At 54.5% G+C, this 18,143-nt stretch overlaps 1 protein-coding gene across 4 annotated transcripts in view; it reads right to left on the minus strand.

Moving 5' to 3' along the window:
• Positions 1 to 356: 356 nt before the first annotated feature.
• The window catches only part of TTLL1 (TTL family tubulin polyglutamylase complex subunit L1), a 31,937-nt gene continuing 14,150 nt past the window's right edge, over positions 357 to 18,143 (minus strand). For 3 of the 4 annotated variants that reach the window (XM_028115520.2, XM_028115516.2, XM_028115517.2), the window contains 8 exons: positions 17,205 to 17,413; positions 16,140 to 16,320; positions 15,032 to 15,166; positions 14,331 to 14,439; positions 9,943 to 10,086; positions 7,848 to 7,934; positions 5,358 to 5,521; positions 357 to 620 (listed from right to left, as the gene is read on the minus strand). In XM_028115520.2, coding sequence (XP_027971321.1) covers positions 491 to 620; positions 5,358 to 5,521; positions 7,848 to 7,934; positions 9,943 to 10,086; positions 14,331 to 14,439; positions 15,032 to 15,166; positions 16,140 to 16,320; positions 17,205 to 17,413 — 1,159 coding nt within the window. In that variant the 3' untranslated portion in view covers positions 357 to 490. Of the gene's footprint in view, positions 621 to 5,357; positions 5,522 to 7,847; positions 7,935 to 9,942; positions 10,087 to 14,330; positions 14,440 to 15,031; positions 15,167 to 16,139; positions 16,321 to 17,204; positions 17,414 to 17,678; positions 17,737 to 18,143 lie in introns of all 4 variants that reach the window. The other variant, XM_028115522.2, reaches the window with a different exon arrangement.

The following is an 18,143-nucleotide window of genomic DNA, read 5'->3' on the forward strand; positions in this document are numbered from 1 at the left end:
CGCTCTAGCAAAGGAATCAAGCCCTCGGAGGGCCTCGAGAAAGAGGTGCTGGGAACCTCCAACTTAGAGCAGGTAGGTCAGAAGTACAGGAGACAACCTGGATTGGCTTCTGAGGCTTTGGGGGTGCAGAAGGCCCGTCTTGGGGGACTGGGCCCTTCACCCGTGGGATCGGACGCCAGCTCCAGGCAGATGGTTATCAAAACGGAGCTAAATCGTAGGACACCCAGCACCAGCCAGAGGAGCGCAGAATGGCTCGTTGTGGGGAAAATCCCCACGTGTCTGGTCTCAGAAGTACTGTGTGAGAGGAAAGGAGAAGCACGGCATCTTTCCCTCTTAAGAGACTCCTTCACCTTCCAAAGAAATGCCTTTATTTATTTACAGGGCTTAGGAAAGGGGGAGAAAGCTCTAAAAAAAGGAAATTTCAAAATAGGCCCAGGTGCAGTGAGTATCTGGCAGGGTCCAGGCTGCAGTCTTTTGCGTCTACGGGTGCTCACTTCCAGGTTGTGAGGACGGTTCTCCCCAAGTCTCGCGATCGGCCCCCTTTGGGCCCCAGTGATTGGCCCTGGCGACTCCTCAGCTCTCGGTCAGCCCCATCACCCTGCGCCAGCTCTTCATCATAGCTAGAAACAGAGGAACATCTTCAGGATTTGGCCAAGCAGGGCCACAGAGCCGTAATGTGGCAAACTCCACGTCGCCCAGGGAGGCAGCCTGCCTCCCGCCCCCTGCATGTCTCCAGCCTGCCAGCCCACCAAACCCTGCCTGAGGCCACAGAGCATACAGGTACAGCCTTGTTAAATGACTTCTGTGAACTGGCCCCGGCTCCTGCAGTTGACATTTTATGAAAGCTTCCTACCAGATGGAAGTCGGCAGTGACCCCAAAGGAAACATGAATGGGACACCAGGGGGGTGAGGGAGAAGACTGACGTCTGGAAATACTTTTGTAACACAGCATCTGTGGGCAGGTATGACTGACCCCATTTCAGACGGGGAACGGGGTGTGAATGACCCCCCCCCAGGGTGAGGGGACCAGGACAGGGCGGGCAGTTCACCCCGCAAGAAAGGCCAGATCCAGCCTCCACCAGCTGAGACCCGCCCTGCCCCTCCCCGCTAACATTTCCGCACCAGGCCTGTGCGGTGTGAAAGCATGACCCTGTGTAGGAAACAGAGCCTGGGCTTTTGCCTCAGAAAGGACAGAGCTGAAAGCCCGGGCGCCCCTGCCCGATTAGGACATCTGGGTAGTCCCTGGCCTCTCCCACCACGGTGAGCCCCTCTTGGGGGGGGGGGTTCCATGAGGCTGGAGAAATGTCACTGCACCACCTGCAGGGCCTGGCAGGTACAGCCTCTGGCGATGGGGTCTCCTATTCCCAAGGTGACTTCCCATCAGCCTCCTGACTGATCCCCTACTTCCTGAGACTTGGGAGAGGTTTACTCGGTGTCCTAAGGGCTGTGGGATCAAGTAAAACCCAAGACTTCAGATTCCTAATTGGGACCTTTTCACCCTGTGGATCAGGAGTGTGAGAAGCATTTCTGTTCCCTATTAAACCTCCTTCCTAGGTAGGCTTTGGTGGCCACGCCCTGACTGAGGATCCTCTGTTATAAGTGGATGTTCATGTCAAATGCAAAAGGTACGAAGATGCTCAGTTATGTTGCGTTAGCTGAGTTTTGCTGACTTCTGGAAAAGGGGTATTTCTGTTCTATGTTTATTCCCAGATTCAGAATCTGCAGGTTGAGAGTGGTGTGGGAGAGAAGCTTCTTAAGCTGAAGAATATATTTTCTGCGTTGTGCTTCTGCTGGGAAACGGGGGGCCGAAAGGGAAGGGCAAGGAGGAAGAAGGCTGGCTTGTTGACTGCTACCCACATGACAGACACTACAGGGTTTCCCTCTGCCAGAATGGGGGTCAGGGCAACAAGGTAGGGCCCTCCTCTCCCCCGTCTCCTTAAGGAGAGATGACGCTGGAGGGAGGACTCCCCAGGGACACTGGAGGTTCTGCCTGTGGGGGCCCCCCCACCCCAAGGACTGCTAGAGCCCCTGGACTCCCTGTTCACATGTTAGCACCACCCCCATTAGCACTCTGTTGCTGCTTCTGTGTCTACATCGCTGACCTAAGGACCGCAATGACCCCATTTGTCTGGTTCACAGTTGCCCCCAGCACCTCATTCCTGGGTGGGTGTGCAGTGAGAATCTACGGAATGATGGGGGGCAAGGGGGGAAGGACCACACAGGGGTTACCAGTCTCACTGTGTATGTGCCAAGCAGCTGACATCTGGGACACGCTGTTCCCAGGGGTGGTGCTAATGTGGAGGAGAATCAGGCAGATGGTCTTCTAGGGCCCCTTCTCATTCTAGCAGGCTTCTCTCCTGCTAGAATGACAAGCAGATTGCAGTAACTGGCAGGTTCAGACAGTAGTGTTTTATTTATTCATTTATTTTAAAGATTTATCTATCGGGGTGCCTGGGTGGCTCAGTTGGCATCTGCCTTCGGCTCAGGTCATGACCCCAGAGTCCTGGGATCGAGTCCCACATCGGGCTCCTTGCTCAGCGGGGAGCCTGCTTCTCCCTCTCCCTCTGCCTCTTCCCCTGCTCATGCTCTCTCTCTCTCTTTCTGTATCTAGGCTTCTCCCTCTGCCTGCCGCTCCCCCTGCTCGTGTGCACTCTCTGACAAATAAATAAAAAAATCTTTAAAAAAAATTGATTTATTTAGAGAGGTAGAGTGAGTGGGGGGAGGGGCAGAGGGACAGAGAGAATCTCAAGCGGACTGTGCTAAGCACGGAGCCGGATGTGGGGCTCCATCTCACAACCCTGAGATATGACCTGAGCCGAAATCAGGAGTCAGATGCTTAACTGACTGCCACCAGGGCGCCCCTGGGCAGTAGGGTTTTGGAGGCTGGACGAGTACACCCAGCACCTTCAGACCGGGGCCCTGGAGGCTGTAGGCGCAGAAGGCCAGGCCTCGTGGCTTGAAGGCCAGCACAGCGATCAGGGCAACAAGAGAGCCTACTTCTGGGGGCCAGCACCAGTGGCTGACCTTGGGCAGCGAACTGGCAGCCTGGCTCACTGCTCTTGCTACTGGCACACTCTGGAGACCACTGTGAGCACCCCACGGGAGGCAGAGCACCTGACGTGGTAGAAAGTCAGGGCCCTCCCTCCCCGTGCAGCCGGCTACTGCTGCAAGAGGGGCTACTGCTGCAAGAGGCCGTGGCTGTGAGCCAACAATGGGATTCCTGACCGTGAGGTCATCCGAAGCACTGGGGAGGAAGCCTGCATGGAAGCGCCTGGAAGCTCTGCGCTGGAGCCTTCCTTGACTCACAGGAGTGGGCAGAGGGCGGCTGAGTGGGTAGGGGTGGGGGGGGTCACCTTTCTGTCTCGTCAACTAACAGCAGTGAGGCCCTGACCTCTGGGTCTTTAACCGGAAGTGGAGTGTCTGCCGCCCTCCCTCAAGGGCCCCAGGGGCTCCCGACTGCCCAGCCTGCCAGCACCTTGGCTGGATAAAGACAGATCCACCAAGTCCCTCACGCTCCTGGCAGGAGGCAGGACTCCTTCACATACTCCGCCCCCCTGGCTGCCACAGAGGCCGTCAGGGCTCAGCCCTGGTCTCCTGCACGGCACCCTGCCCCTCCCCCGCTGCCACCCCCAGAGGCTCTGGACACGCCCCAGTCTGATCACCCCCAAGCTCTTCCTCTGCGCACTCAGAACTCGCCTGTTGCCAGCAAACCTCCGAGTCTCCACCTCATCCTGGAACGTCCCCTGCACCTTCCTGCGCTAAAACCCTGCTCTCCCTGAAGATACTGCTTCCCTGCGGCCCCTCCAGTGGGGGTGCTTTCTCTCCTACCCATCATGCCCCTGGGCCTGGAGGGAGCCCCCCCTCTCCAAAACCTCCTTCCCAGGTCAGCGGGATCCACCACCTGCCGGGTGCAGTTAGCTGCCACCTAATTCCTTACCGTTTGGGCCCGCGGCTCCCAAGTGTTGGCCGCTGCAATGACCAAACAGGAGACCCCAATTCCCTGACCCCGTGCCCCCCTCATGACCTCGTCCTCCGCCCCAGCTCAGGCCCGTTCCCACGGCCCCCGACCTTGTCACGTCCACCAACCCTGCAAAGCCCGGACTGCAGACACTCCCTCTGACCTCTGCCTCCTCCCCAGCTCGCTTTGCTGGTGCCCCAACCCCCACAGCCCTCAACCACCAGGACCTCCAGGGCCCTCCCACCCCCTCGCCCTCCTCTGTGCCCGACAAGCCCCAGCGCTCGTCACTTTGCGCCCTATGCTTACCCTGCACTTAGCCCACTTAACCACTGACTGTGGCTGGAGGAAACCACCCACCACACCGAGTGGTCACGCCTGCAGCTCCCCACCACCGCCCCCGGAGGCCCCCACACTTCCCTTCTGAGTTGACCCTCCACCCTCCCCGGTGCTGCACACACACACCAAGGCCACGCACGGCGGAGGCGGTGAGGTGGTCACCCGTGGGCTCTGGAGCCCGAGGCCCCACGTGAGCAATGCCTACCAGCCGTGGGCCTGGGATCTGTGTGCGGCACGTGACCTTCACTACAAATTTCTTCCTTTGTTTTCTTGGGACGTTAAACGCACATTTTTACTTTTATGGAAGGACTAACGTGACCCTTACACATGTCCCTCTTCCGGTCTGGGGCACTATTTCCCTCTTTTCTCCAGCTCCCCTTCCACACCTCAGAGCCCACGGTAGCCGCATCCATGCAGACAAGCTAACTCGCGTCCCTCGCATGCCCTTTTCTGCAACGTGATTTCCTCCCTCAGCCTCCCAGGCCCCACCAGAGCTCCTGGGCCACCCTCTATTCCACGGTTTGAACCAACGGTACGTCGCTCAACCACTGCCCCCCAACAGGCTCTCACGCTGCTCCCACTTTCTGTCGCCGCCAACAGGCCACTGTACCTCTCTAAACCTTGTTTCCGCTTGCGTGAGATGGGGCTAATGACAATACTAACCTCAGGGGCCGCTGGGGAAATGAGGCACTCAGCACAGTTCCGGGCATGTGGGCAGCCCTCAGCTGTGAGCAATCATCACGAGCATTCTCGTCTTCCCAACTCCGTAAGATCGCTTGCATTAGCGATCTCCCACCTGCTCCGCCCTGCCCCAGCGGCTCGTGTGGTGCCCAGCAGGTGGCAAACACATCATCAATATTGATCAAGTAAAAGACCCAGACAAAGGCCTAGTTTAAGACCTGTTTTTCCGCTACAACATGATCTATCCCATAACATCATTAATAAATGAAATACTCGGCCCAACAAGGCAAGTCCACACACATGCAGACAACCCAAGTTGGGCCCTGGCTCCCCTCAATCTGAAACACACAAGGGCGGCTGCCCAGTCTGCACACAAACTTACAGAATTTCGTAATTGCCGAGGACTTCCTTCGGGGGTGACTTGTTCCATTTACAGTCTGGAATCTCGCCATTAGGGACCGCAATATTGAGGGTGTCGTTGATCAGGTTATACTTAAGGATTCGGTCGTTGGCAGTGCTGGAGGTGAGAGACGGGGACGCATTCACCTACGAGAGGAAAGGAACTGTGCTGTTCACTTGGATCACAGATCCCTGTGGTGTGAACACACTCACTGCTGAGGAAAACGCCAACTACCACACACTTTAGATCAAGCTGTCATTTCATACTGCTCATATCTAATATCGTCCGGTACTTTGTATAGGAAGCATTTTAGGATCTGCTTTCATTAGATATTAGATGAAATATAAATAGTATTGAAAACAAGTTGGGATTATGACCTGCAAATCACTTATCATACAAATAAAAATGTTAAGTGAAGGGGCGCCTGGGTGGCTCAGTTGGTTAAGTGTCTGCCTTCGGCTCAGATCGTGATCCCGGGGTGCTGGGATCGAGCCCCACGTTGGGCTCCCTGCTCAGCGGGAAGTCTGCTTCTCCCTGTGCCCCTCCATCCGCTCGTGTCTTCTCTCTCTCTCAAATAAATAAAATCTTTAGAAAAAAAAGTTAAGTGAATGTAGATCATAAGCATAACTTCAGTGTCTACCTATGTGATGAGCTCTGTCCAAAGTATTGAAAGACCCCCGCCACGAGCTTTGCTAGAATCAGTGAACCAAATCACCCTGACCAAGCAGCATCATGGGGTTGAAGTAAAAAGTAATGCCCCCCACCTTTAAGTAATCTCTATACCCAACATGGGGCTCAAACTCACGACCCCGAGATCAAGAGTCGGATGCTCTACCGACTAAGCCAGCCAGGCGTCCCCAGTGGGCCCCTTTTTGGCAAAGAGAGTAATACCTCACCAACAAAGCAGTATTCTGCCAAATGAGAAACCCATCTGAAAGACAGAAAGTTAGTCCCATAAGGCCCCTGAGGAGCTAAGCAATGTCAAATGTCCACAGGTTAAAACGCAGTCATTTGCTGTGTGCAGAGTCCCACAGGCCCTGAGTCACCACCTATTTACTCTTACTTTAGGCACAGTTGTAATGATCTTGGTTAGCTGTTTCCTCAGGCCGTGGGAGAGTGGAGGCAGCAAGTGTTCAAGTTGTTTAGGTTTCTCCCAAACAGCCAGACTGTCTCTGTGCTGCTAGCAAGGTAGCTAATGTTCAGCAGTAAAAGGTACTGTATGAACCTCAGGCGCCCTTGGAATTACTATGCTAGCATATCATAATGCCAGGATTATTATAAATATGCTAAGATTAAGATCTGTTATTATGTTAGAAGTATTATTCACAATTAAGATCTAGCACATCAAGGAAAGTTTGACTTCCACTCAAGTTACTCTGTTTAAAATGGAAAAAAACACTCTGTAGCGCAATGGATAGTGTACTGGACTTCTAAAATGGAAAAAGAGAATGCGTAAATATTTTATATATGCATCTGCAGATTTCTCTATATATCTACATATATCTCCACGCATGCACACGCACACACACCCACGCACATACACCCACACATACACACACACACACGCACGCACACACGCACGCACGCATGCAGTTTTGGCAGTATAAGAAGTAACCTGGAAAATACTGTTCTGGAACAGTTCGCTCTCTATGACTTGGCTCTTCCAGCAGCTTCCTGTAAGGGCTCCCAGTGAATTTCCCTACAAGTTGTGACCACTCACAATTTCCTTTTGAGACTCCGCTTTCCTGGCTCAAAATGGGACTGAGCTAAAAGGCTTGAGCCGTCTACCTCCACCAGTGCTCAGAGGCACACACAGGGAAAGGAACCAACAGAACAGACAGCCCACATTTTCATGGGGTGTCCAACCCTGGGTCCCCTGAGGCCCGAGCTCCTCTCTCCGGCCGCAAAGCAGAGTAACCCCAGCAAGGCAGGCTCTGGGCCTCAGGTGCGTATGCCAGCGCCACTGCGGCTGAGGCAAGCATCACCCAGGCCTGTCACCAGAGAAAGGGTGTGTGCACCTAGGCCAGCCACTGCTACATCCTGTCCATGCCTTGAAACAGGCAGATGAATCCACTCCCAGACTACGCCTTGGTCGGAAAAAGATAACATCCCTTATCTCTGGACCATATGCTACCACCTCCCACAGGCTTCCGGGTCTGGAAGAGCCTTTCCTGAATGGGAACAATGCCCCCATGAGGACAGGGCAGGGCCTCCGGGGCACGATGCTTCTGGAAGCACCCGGGAGCACCAGGGCACCGAGCTCGTCTGGACGAGGGAAGCCGGCTCCGTGGGTTGGACTCGCAGGTGAGACATCGGGAGTGCGCTCACTGTTCAGCAGCAAGCTTGTCGCACCTGACTATCTGTCCCTGTTACATCTCATCGGCAGAATCTGCCCCGGTCCTGCCGAGCCTGAGGCAGGGCAGAGGCAGCTGGGTGGGCGAGCAGCCCCATGGGCTGCAGCAGCACGTTTACCTCAATCAGCCAGGGCTTCAGCTTGTCGTCGATGATGATGTCATACCCATAGCACTCGAAGCAGTGTTTGTCATTGTTCATCACCGGCTGCAAGAGAGTAAGTGGCGGCTTATACAGTGGCCTCAGAAGGGCCCGGCCGACACCACCACCTCAGAGACGCGGGCAGCCAGGTGGCGGGCCCTCCTGGCAGTGCTGGGTGCTGGCGTGCGGGGGTCTCACTGCCAAGACCAGCACGCTCCACCTCCGCCCCTGGTGCTTCCCTCCATCCCTCCCGGGTCCTCCTCCTCCTCGGCTCAGACATGGAAACTTTCCTCAGCCTCCGAGGGGACATCACGAAGCAATCACCGGGGTCTCCGGGACTCACTCATCCGAGGCCTGATCAGAGCACCGTCATCTCTGTCCGCATGGGACTGTCCCTGGAGCAGACCGAAGTCCTGCTCCTCAGTCGGTACACAAAATGAAGGCCTATGCAGCCTCTCATCACAAACAGAGGCTGTCCACCAGGCTGCTAGGCCCTTCTCGGGCCCTTAAGGATGCGGGATGCCAGGTCATGAACCTCCGTTCTCTGTGACAAGAGTCAATCTATTTACTGACAATCTTTGTTTTTTTTTTTTAAGATTTTATTTATTTATTTGACAGAGAGAGACACAGTAAGAGAGGGAACACAAGCAGGGGGAGTGGGAGAGGGAGAAGCAGGCTTCCCGCCGAGCAGGGAGCCCGATGCGGGGCTCGATCCCAGGACCCCGGGATCATGACCTGAGCCGAAGGCAGACGCTTAACGACTGAGCCACCCAGGCGCCCCTGGATTTTCTTTTTAATGTTCAATTCCACTTCATAAACTGTTCTCCAGGTATGTAAAAAAAACCCTCCTAGCCACTCACAACGCAGATTCCCAGGCCCTGCCCAGGCTACCTGGATCAAAGCCTGTGGGAAGGCCCAGCACGCATCCACGTGACATGCGCCCTGGGGCCCCTCGTGCACCCCACAGTGAGTGAAGCTCACAGACACGACAGTGAGGCCTTTTTACACGTTAGTGGGTGTGTGGGCTCTCTTCAAACCCTGGACGTAGACCTGAAACTCCTGAGGGGAGACAGGCCAGTCCAGGCTTACCCGCTGGAGGGAAACCAGGCTGGGGGGTGGAAGGGTGGGGGAGGCAGCCAAGAATCAGGGGCTGTTTTTCCAGGGGAGTCAGTGGAACTGCATCTCCCCGGAGAACCGGGGGTCCTACCCCCAGCCACTGCCCACACCATTGTCCCAGCAGCCTCTGCAGGACAGGAAGTTGCTAACTCTCCAACCCCCCACCCCACCGTCTCCCAATTTCACAGAGAAGGCCTCCGAGGCTCCGAGAGGCTGGGCATGCACTCTCCACGGGACTTGCTGCCTACTCCCAGGGCCAGGCCGAGTGCCCTCAGGTCCCACAGCCAGTGGGCCAGTCTGTTGGGAGCCCCCTCAGCAGGCCTGGGCCCCAGAGCCTGTCCCTGGACTTCCTCGGGCCAGGGCTGAGCCTCCATTTTGCTTATGAGTCACAGGGTAATGAGCATCTGGGAGCCCACATGTGAAAGCTCTGAACACAGTAGCCCACATGCTGGTGACCTGGTGTTTATTTCTTTTCTTTCCCTCAAAAATAGATGCCCTCCTGCTTTGGAACAGTAAAACAAAACACAAGCAAAAACTGCAAACCAGCCAACAAACAGCAGACTTGAGGCAACAAGCAGAGAGGTGGGTGTCCGGATGTCCATGATGTCACAGAGCAGGAGGCCTAAACCCGAGGAGGCCACCGTGAGGCCATCTCTGACTGTCAGCTCATGCCGAAGTAGGCCTCCTCCATCCAATGGCACAGAAGAGCTGGTGGTGACCCCAGCAGGACTCGTCTGGCACCTGGCGCGCCCTGGGCAGCACCTAGCTGGAAGCTGGCCCTGCTACCTCCCCGAAACTGCCCCAGCCTCTGGCAGACACGTGGACATGAGGGAGGTGAGCCCGTAAAGACAAGTATTTGTGGCAAAAGAACAAGCATCCCCCGCCGCCCACACTCAGTGGCTCTGCTCACAGGCCCCAGCCCAACTCCGCCCCCACCCCCCCACCCCCAGGCACTCACCGCCACGGCCTTCAGCGACTGCACGATGATCCAGTGGATCTCGTCGAACAGCTTGCCAGTCACCTCCTTGCCTCGGGTGCTCTCCAGGTAGAGCCGTAGGTTGCTCACGGTCCACTTGCCCCCGTGGATGTGGTTGTAGTCTTCCTGGTGATAGAAAGGGCACAGGGCTCCAGGCAATGCACCCTGAGGAATCTAGCACCTGCTCTTTCCCCCTAGAATGTGTGCTGGGGGCCCCCTATACAGGTATGTTTAAAATATTCACCTCTAGTAGTAACATTCACACTTAGTAATTCACCGCCTGCAATGCATGCTGTGGAGTGCCACCCAGACCCCAGCTTCCAGCCCAGACATCTCTGGGAGCTGCCCTTGGCTAACGGGAGCAGCCCAGTCCGAGGCCATGCCCACCCTGGCAGCCTGCAGCCTGTTACAGGCTGATGCCAGGGTCCCTCGGTCCCTGATCCATCCTGAGTGACTCTGCAGGACCACCCAGCTCCAGGCACCCTGCCGCTGTTGCGTCCCAGCTCAACCTTCCCTCTTGCAATGTCTGGACCCCCCCCCATTGCCCCAGCAGACCCCCTGCGCACTCATCTCTGCCTGTGAGTCTGCTTTCAGAGAAGCCACACGCGGTACTGGGCACCGTAGTCCAAGAGCACTGCACACGCAACTCCTCACAACATCCCGTCCGTGGGTAAGAGACTTGGGCTCAGAGGGGTTACGTGACCTGCCCGAGCTTCTCCCCGGGCCACGAGGGAGCTGGCACCCGAGCCCAGCTTTCTCACCCTCACCCACGGCTCCTTCTAGTCCTCTGACCCTAAACATTGACTCTCTACCCAATGCTCTCTTTTGGAGGCAAAAAGCTAGAAAATCCTGAAGTACATCAGGAGGTTATGAGATTATGAGACCAGGCTTTGTTTTCCTAAGTATAAAGATGAGAAGTGGGAACTAAAGGGCGCCGGGGGCACTCAGTCGGTTAAGCGTCTGCCTTTGGCTTGGGTCATGACCCCGGGGTCCTGGGATCGAGTCCCGCATCAGGCTCCCTGCTCAGTGGGGAGTCTGCTTCTCCCTCTGCCTCTGCCTGTCGCTCCCCACTGCTTGTGCTCTCTCTCTCTGTCAAATAAATAAATAAATAATCTTTTTTTTAAAAAAAGGTGGGAACTAAAACCAAACCAGCCTAAGAAAGGACAAACACCACTGACTCAAAACAGACTTTGCTTTCATATTAACAAAGAATTAGCAACACTTTAACCCCAGTTTAAAAAAAATACCTTTTGAGGTTAGAGACAAATTTATACATCAGTTTCACTAAAATGCCTTACCAGATGAGGTACCCAAAGTGTGTTCACCTCAAATGCACTCTCAGTAACTCAGTGTTTGTATCCTTATAAACAGGGACTTGGAGAAGTTGCAGGGAAGCCAGGCTGCCACCCACCGATTACCTTCCTTTTTCCTGTTACAGAGTGTCTTCACTATCAAGAAAAGTTCATTTAAAAAAAGAAGTTCTAGGGCGCCTGGGTGGCTCAGTTGGTTAAGCATCTGCCTTCAGCTCAGGTCATGATCCCAGAGTCCTGGGATCGAGTCCCACATCGGGATCCTTGCTTAGCGGGGAGTCTGCTTCTCTCTCTGCCTCTTCCCTCTGCTTGTGCTCTCTCTCTCAAATAAATAAATAAATAAATAAATAAATAAATAAATAAATAAATAAATAAAATCTTTAAAAAAAGTTCTAGAGGTATAAAGTATCCACAGCAAAACACTGCCTTACACATGTGTAGACATAGGGGCGCCTGGGTGGCTCAGTCGTTAAGCGTCTGCCTTCGGCTCAGGTCATGATCCCAGGGTCCTGGGATCGAGCCCCACAACGGGCTCCCTGCTCCGCAGGAAGCCTGCTTCTCCCTCTCCCACTCCCCCTGCCTGTGTTCCCTCTCTCGCTGTGTCTCTTTCTGTCAAATAAATGAATAAAATCTTTAAAAAAAAAAAAACAATACACGTGTAGATATAAACAGCAGGAAACGTCTCCTGCTTTTTGGACTGTAGGAACATTATTATTTTTTTTTAAAGATTTTATTTATTTATTTGAGAGAGAGAGAATGAGAGAGAGAGAAAGCATATGAGGGGGGGAAGGGTCAGAGGGAGAAGCAGACTCCCTGCTGAGCAGGGAGCCCGATGCGGGACTCGATCCAGGGACTCCAGGATCATGACCTGAGCCGAAGGCAGTCGCCTAACCAACTGAGCCACCCAGGCGCCCCTGTAGGAACATTATTTTATCAGATTTATTTCAGAACACCTTATCAATCAATTTGCAAACACTGCGCACATCAGGATGCACCCCTGCTCTTTCCATCCCCTTCTCTGCCTGCTGGATCCATCTGCCTCCTGGTGGGCCCCTCCCACACACCTGCACCCCCACCCCAGCCCCAAGGCCTCCCTCATCATCAATCCTTTGCCATCTGCCTCCCCTGCTGGTCCCTGAGTTTCCTGAGGGTGGGGATGCCCCTTTGCAGTCTCTGACCCAGGCGCCGGGCTGTGCTCTGCGCCCAGGGACACTGGGAGGATGTGCCCAATAGACAGCTTTAACATTTCAGTGTCCAGTACAACATCTGTCCTTCACGCAAACCTAATGAGAGCCATGCGAGGCTTCTACTCGGGACTGAAACTTAGGTTTCTCAGAGTAAGCACTTTCTCACGTTAACAGGCGAAGCATTTACAAATAGAACCCAAAGAAAGCAGAGAGCCTTCTGGTGCATTGCAGAGATGCCAAGCTAAAAGGCCTGCCTTCTGCTGTCTCCTTCCACGGATTAAAAAAAAAAAAAAAAAAAATGGTTTCTGTTTCTTATTGATGAAATAGTGACTCAGCTGACTGGTGTCCTGAGAAGGCCTATCAAAGGGAGCCCTCCCAATTTCAGTGTGGCTCCCCAGCACCCGCCCTCCCCCGCCCCCTGGTGGCTTGGCAGGCTGACATGCTCAGGGACACCAAGTGGACTCAGGTGGGCACCGTCATCTCCCAGCCCACACCCAGACCTCACTAATTTGGCTACTTGGCGACAAAGGGCCTGATGTCACTGCTCAGCTTTCTCCAAATGGCTGGTAAGTTTGGTGCTGCGTCCCGTGATAGCTCATTTTCCCAATTCTTATGAATAAGCTTCTGGCCAAGCCATCCTTGCTCCTCCCACCTTGAACGTGTAACAGTGGTGCTCGCCGGTCTGCTCTCAGGGGAACCTTCTGGCCAGTGAATCAGGGTCGGCCTCACACAGAAGACTGTCGAGGCCCTCAGTAAATGGTGACCAGCAAGGTAATACCAGGGCTCCCGTTTGCAGACGAGGCGGCCCAGGGAGGCCGGGGTGACTTGCCCAAGTCACATGGAGGGTAAGGGATGGACAGGGGATGGAGCCCCAGGCTGGTCTGACCAAACACTTCAGTAGGCTGCTCAAAAAAAGCTTGTTTTCTATCAACACTTACCCTCTCTCCACTCAAATTACATTTAAAAAAGGACCAAGGTACTCAAGGCTTCCAGTCAAGCAAGGTCCAAACAGAAGAATCTCTCATAAAGAAATGAGACCTTCCGAACATTTTTGTTAGGACCAGAGTAAAGCCCCGAAGCCCACACAGAGCCTATGACGTCCTGCGTCTGGGCCCTCACTGGCCTCACCAGGTACGCCTGACTCCACCACCATTGCTCTGGGGGTTCTAGCCACCCTGGCCTGCTCACAGCCCCGGGCTGTGCTCCTTCCTGCACAGGGCCCCGGCACACACTGTACCCTCTGCCCAAACATCCTTTCCTGGTCTGGGTAACCCCCGCTTACACTTCAGGTCTCTGCTCGAGCACCACTCCACTTCTGCACCAAAGTCTTCTTCAGCCCCCTGGACGAGGGATCCCTTCATCCCATGCTCTTCTAGATGTGCACTCCCTACCCTCAGAGCACGCACCTCGGTTTGTGATTACACATTCCCCGACAGGCCTAGGCTCCCTGAGGAGACACCAAGCTAGTTTCTGCCCGTCGGTGTAGCCCCGACATCCAGCAGGGGACCAACCGAGACAGGTGCTCAGCGAGTCATGTGCCCTCCCACCACTCCCGTGAGGGAGTGACATTATCTCCTTTTACAAGTGAGAAACCCACGCTGGGCTCGGAGAGTCAAATTAACTTGCCCCGGGTCACAGAGCCAGAAAAGCAGGGCTTGACCCCGGGGCTTGCTTTCTCCCCAAGTCACCCCACCTGAGGCCGGCCCCACGGATGTGCTGGGGCAGCCGCGCCAGAGACTGAAGGCCCGCGCTCCTCCTGAGTGCCAGGGCATCTGGAATTCCACTCCTGTAGCCACCTGCCCTCTCACACAAATAGAATGAAGCCCACCAAAAGGGTCCATTTCCTTCTGCTGGAGGGAAGCGACACACTTACCCCATGTTTCTGAATAGCGACGTTGGTAAGGTGAACGAACATGTTGTCCAGCTCACTGGTGCTCGGGCTGTACTTCACGGTGCAGAAGCGGCAAAATCCGAGCTTATACCTATGTGGGAAGTTACTTTACTTCAACACTTGGAGGAGAAGCATAAAGAAAATACAACACTCAGGGGCCGCCTGGGTGGCTCAGTCGGTAAAGCGTCTGCCTTCAGCCCAAGTTGTGATCCCGGGGTCCTGGGATCGAGCCCCACATCAAGCTCCCTGCTCCGCAGGGAGCCTGCTTCTCCCTCTCCCTCTGCCCCTGCTTGTGCTCTCTTTCTCTCTCTCAAAAAAAAAAAAAATATATATATATATATAATACTTTGTCCTCTTTAAAGAGCCCCTTTTTTGGTTTTAAGCCTCTAAAAGAGCTCCTTTTTTATGTTTTTTTTTTATAAGAGTCGTACTAAGATATAATTCACATGCCACAGAACGCCTCCCCCTACAGCGCACAGCTGACTGGTTCTTGGTACCCTCAGAGGTGCGCAATGACCACCACACTCGATTTCCCGTGTTCGTCGCCCCACAGAGAAAGCCTGTGACCATTAGCAGTCACTCCCCCAGCCAGGGCTGGGCAAACGCTAATCTACTTTCTGCCTCTGAAGAGCTGCCTACTCTGGGCGTGTCAAAGCGCGAGACAGAACCCCATCGGCTCTTACATGTAACAGCGCAGCGGGCGGTACGTAGACACCAGAACATACAAGCGCAGGTCAAACTTCCTCCCGCCAATGAGCAGTGGGTTGTTAATGTAGAGAGAGATCACGTAGGCTTCCTTAGTAGACTGCGTCACAAACCTAAACACATCAGAGAAGGTCAAAGTTAGATGGCAAAGACCAAAGGTTGGTAACAAGCCCTCTGCCTCTCATTAAGTGAGAGGCCGGTGTGTCAGGGAGAAAATGGGGGTCAGGTGGGTCCATGGAGAAGCCCCCAAGCTGTGCCCCTGTCCCGGAGGACAGTGCCAGTAGTCTCTGGGAACCCATAAGGGACGTGCTCCCTGGGCCTGACCCACGTGGGGGTCAGCAGTGTGCACTCAGACTTAAGTGCTCTGCATGAGGAAAAGGTGACCCTTGTCACTCCTAGGAACCCTGACAGTGAGCCACCAGCCCTCCAGGAGAGACTCACAGTCCAGCATCTCTGAGTGGTTCAGGACCCTCCGAGGCAGGGTGAGCCCCAGACAAAACCCCCTGGCCTGGTATCCTGAGTTCCAAGGAGACCTTAAGCCCCGGCAGAGAGCTGACGTGACACCGCCTAGCGCCACCCGTGCCACACACTCCCATGTGCCTCGCATGGATTCACCTGTTCCATCCCCATCTTGCCCCCGTGAGGGTGGTGCTATTGGCATCCCCCATTTACCTGGATGAAGCATGTTAAAAGTCTACCGAAACGAAAGGTACTCAGACAGTAAGTGTAGACAGGGATTCAAACCTACATACCCTGGGCCCAGATCCTAAGCAGATGCTTCACTGCCTCAGAAATACCAGCACTGAGCGGGTCTCACAGAAACTTCCAGAACAAAGAGCGGCCCACAGGGGTCCCCGCTCCTGGGACCGTATGCTGGTTCACACACCACTTTTCTTTGCAACTTGCCTCAGGTGGGATCCTACAATCAATCACACGACTGCAGACACAGAACCCTGCCGTGGTGCCACGTGGCAAATGCCATACACTACAAAAGCAAGCAAGGGTCCCCAGCCCCCAGCCAAGACTGACAGGTGGCCTGGAACTCCTAACTCGGAAGCCCCCGGGATGGGCGGGCCATGCACTCACGAAGAAGTCTTGCTGTCCCGGGACCACTTTTTGATCTGTGAGAGCTTGTTGATCAGAAAGATGCCCTTCCCCTGGGCTTTGCCACAAGGTTTCATGATCCAGGTGCTGGAGGGGCTCTTCCTGAACTCCTCCACGAACAGGTTGTAGTCAGCGGGCAGCATGTAGGTGACCGGAACAAAGTCTGAAAGGGGAAACAGAGAGGACAGCAGTGGGTGAGCCAGGCCAACGTGGCCATGGGCAGGAAAACATGGCCACTGCTTTTTCTGAGGCTGCTTCACGCCACCCCCCTCCCCAAGCCAGTATCGAAAGGACAAGCCCCTCTGCCATTCAATTCTTGTACGATAACCTTATCACCTGTGTGCTGAGCACTTCGCAAACCTTTAATCCCCACGGCACCCCGTGGGCTAGGTCCTGTTATTATCTCCATTTATCAGATGAGGAAACTGCGGCCCCGAGAGATTGGTTATCTAATTTTCCCGGGTATGTAGAGGGATTCTGAAACTATCCGACAGTCCAGCTTCTACCACCAGACCGGATCAGGGACACACTTCTCCCTGGGAACCGCCAGATGCAGTGATGAGCCTGCATGACAAAATGCAGCTTGCAGTTCCGGACGAGCACTGAGCTCTGAGTACTGAGGACGTGCTCTTCCTCACATGCACTGTGTTCCCACAGCGCTCCCAGAAACTCAGATCCAAACGTGAGCCCCCGCCCTGCCATTCTGGAGACACGTGGAATGAAAAAGAGGTGCCCAGCCCAGCCGGCACAAGCATGGCACCATCTCAGTACCTGGCGTCACTAGTGAACTCAGGGATGTGTTTGAAACATGGGGCCAGCGAGAAAGACACAAACCCAGGGCGCCTGGGTGGCTCAGTCGGTTAAGCGACTGCCTTCGGCTCGGGTCATGATCCTGGAGTCCCGGGATTGAGTCCCGCATCGGGCTCCCTGCTCAGCTGGGAGTCTGCTTCTCCCTCTGATCCTCTTCCCTCTCGTGCTCTCTCTCTCTCATTCTCTCTCTCAAATAAATAAATAAAATCTTAAAAAAAAAAAAGGAAAGACACAAACCCAGATAGAGGTATTTCCCATTTTCGTCTTTTTCTGCTAGAGGACTCCCTTCCTTCTCCAGCTCCTTCCTGTATCTTTTAATATTCTTCACCATCAGGTCCTTCCGGGTCAGTTCGTAGTGGTTTGGAAAATGGTTGACTATTTGATCGTCTGAGAGCCGATAGCCAGTTTCAACACTAAAAACGTTTCGGATGGTTTGCACACTCATCCTAAAAGGGAAGCACAGAAGGGGCATGCAGAGCAAAAGCTCAGAGCAGGTCCACGTGGTGGCAGTTCTCTCAAAAGCTGGTGACCGCAGGGGCTTACCCATTTCCCCCAACCCCCAGCACCCAGGCCAGGAGCTGCCTGGCCGAGTGCGGCCCAGGGCGGTGTCTAGTGACCAGCTGGGTTCTGGTCTCTGGACAGTTCTGAGGCTCTACAGTGGATGGATGGTTTCACTCCCCAACACAGAGTATATGCTCCATAAATGCTTACCGATTAAGGGTACCATTGATTGTGGATAACAAGCCAATGAAAGAACCTCCTCCAGACTCTGAAATCGGGAAAATCATTTACACAATATCTTCACCCAAAGTCAAGGACAGGGACCGCTTTAAATCGAAATCACAGGGTGATTTGAGGGCCCTGGGTCAGTACTTCATGTTCTTGCAGAGACCTCCGATGGGCTAGCACTCAAGTGAAATGAGGAGGGGTGAAAGCTTAAGGGGTTCCTTCTAATCCTCTCAGAAAGCCAGTCTCCCGGCCACCCCCAGCCCCGCCCTCCTAGCCCACAGAGAGGCAGGGAGGGAGTGGAAGAACAGCACTGGTCCTCACTAGGGAGCCACGGCCACAGGCGAGGCGGGCTGTCTATGGCTTCTCGCTCCTGGCCCTGACCCACGCCACCCTCCCCGGAGGGCCTCGAGGACCCAAAGGGTTCCTTTTGATTCTATGGTCACTGGA

This window comes from Eumetopias jubatus, unplaced genomic scaffold (genome assembly GCF_037043125.1).
Source record: "Eumetopias jubatus isolate StellerSeaLion01/CBP00866 unplaced genomic scaffold, mEumJub1_p1.0 scaffold_8, whole genome shotgun sequence".
Lineage (NCBI taxonomy): Eukaryota > Metazoa > Chordata > Mammalia > Carnivora > Otariidae > Eumetopias > Eumetopias jubatus.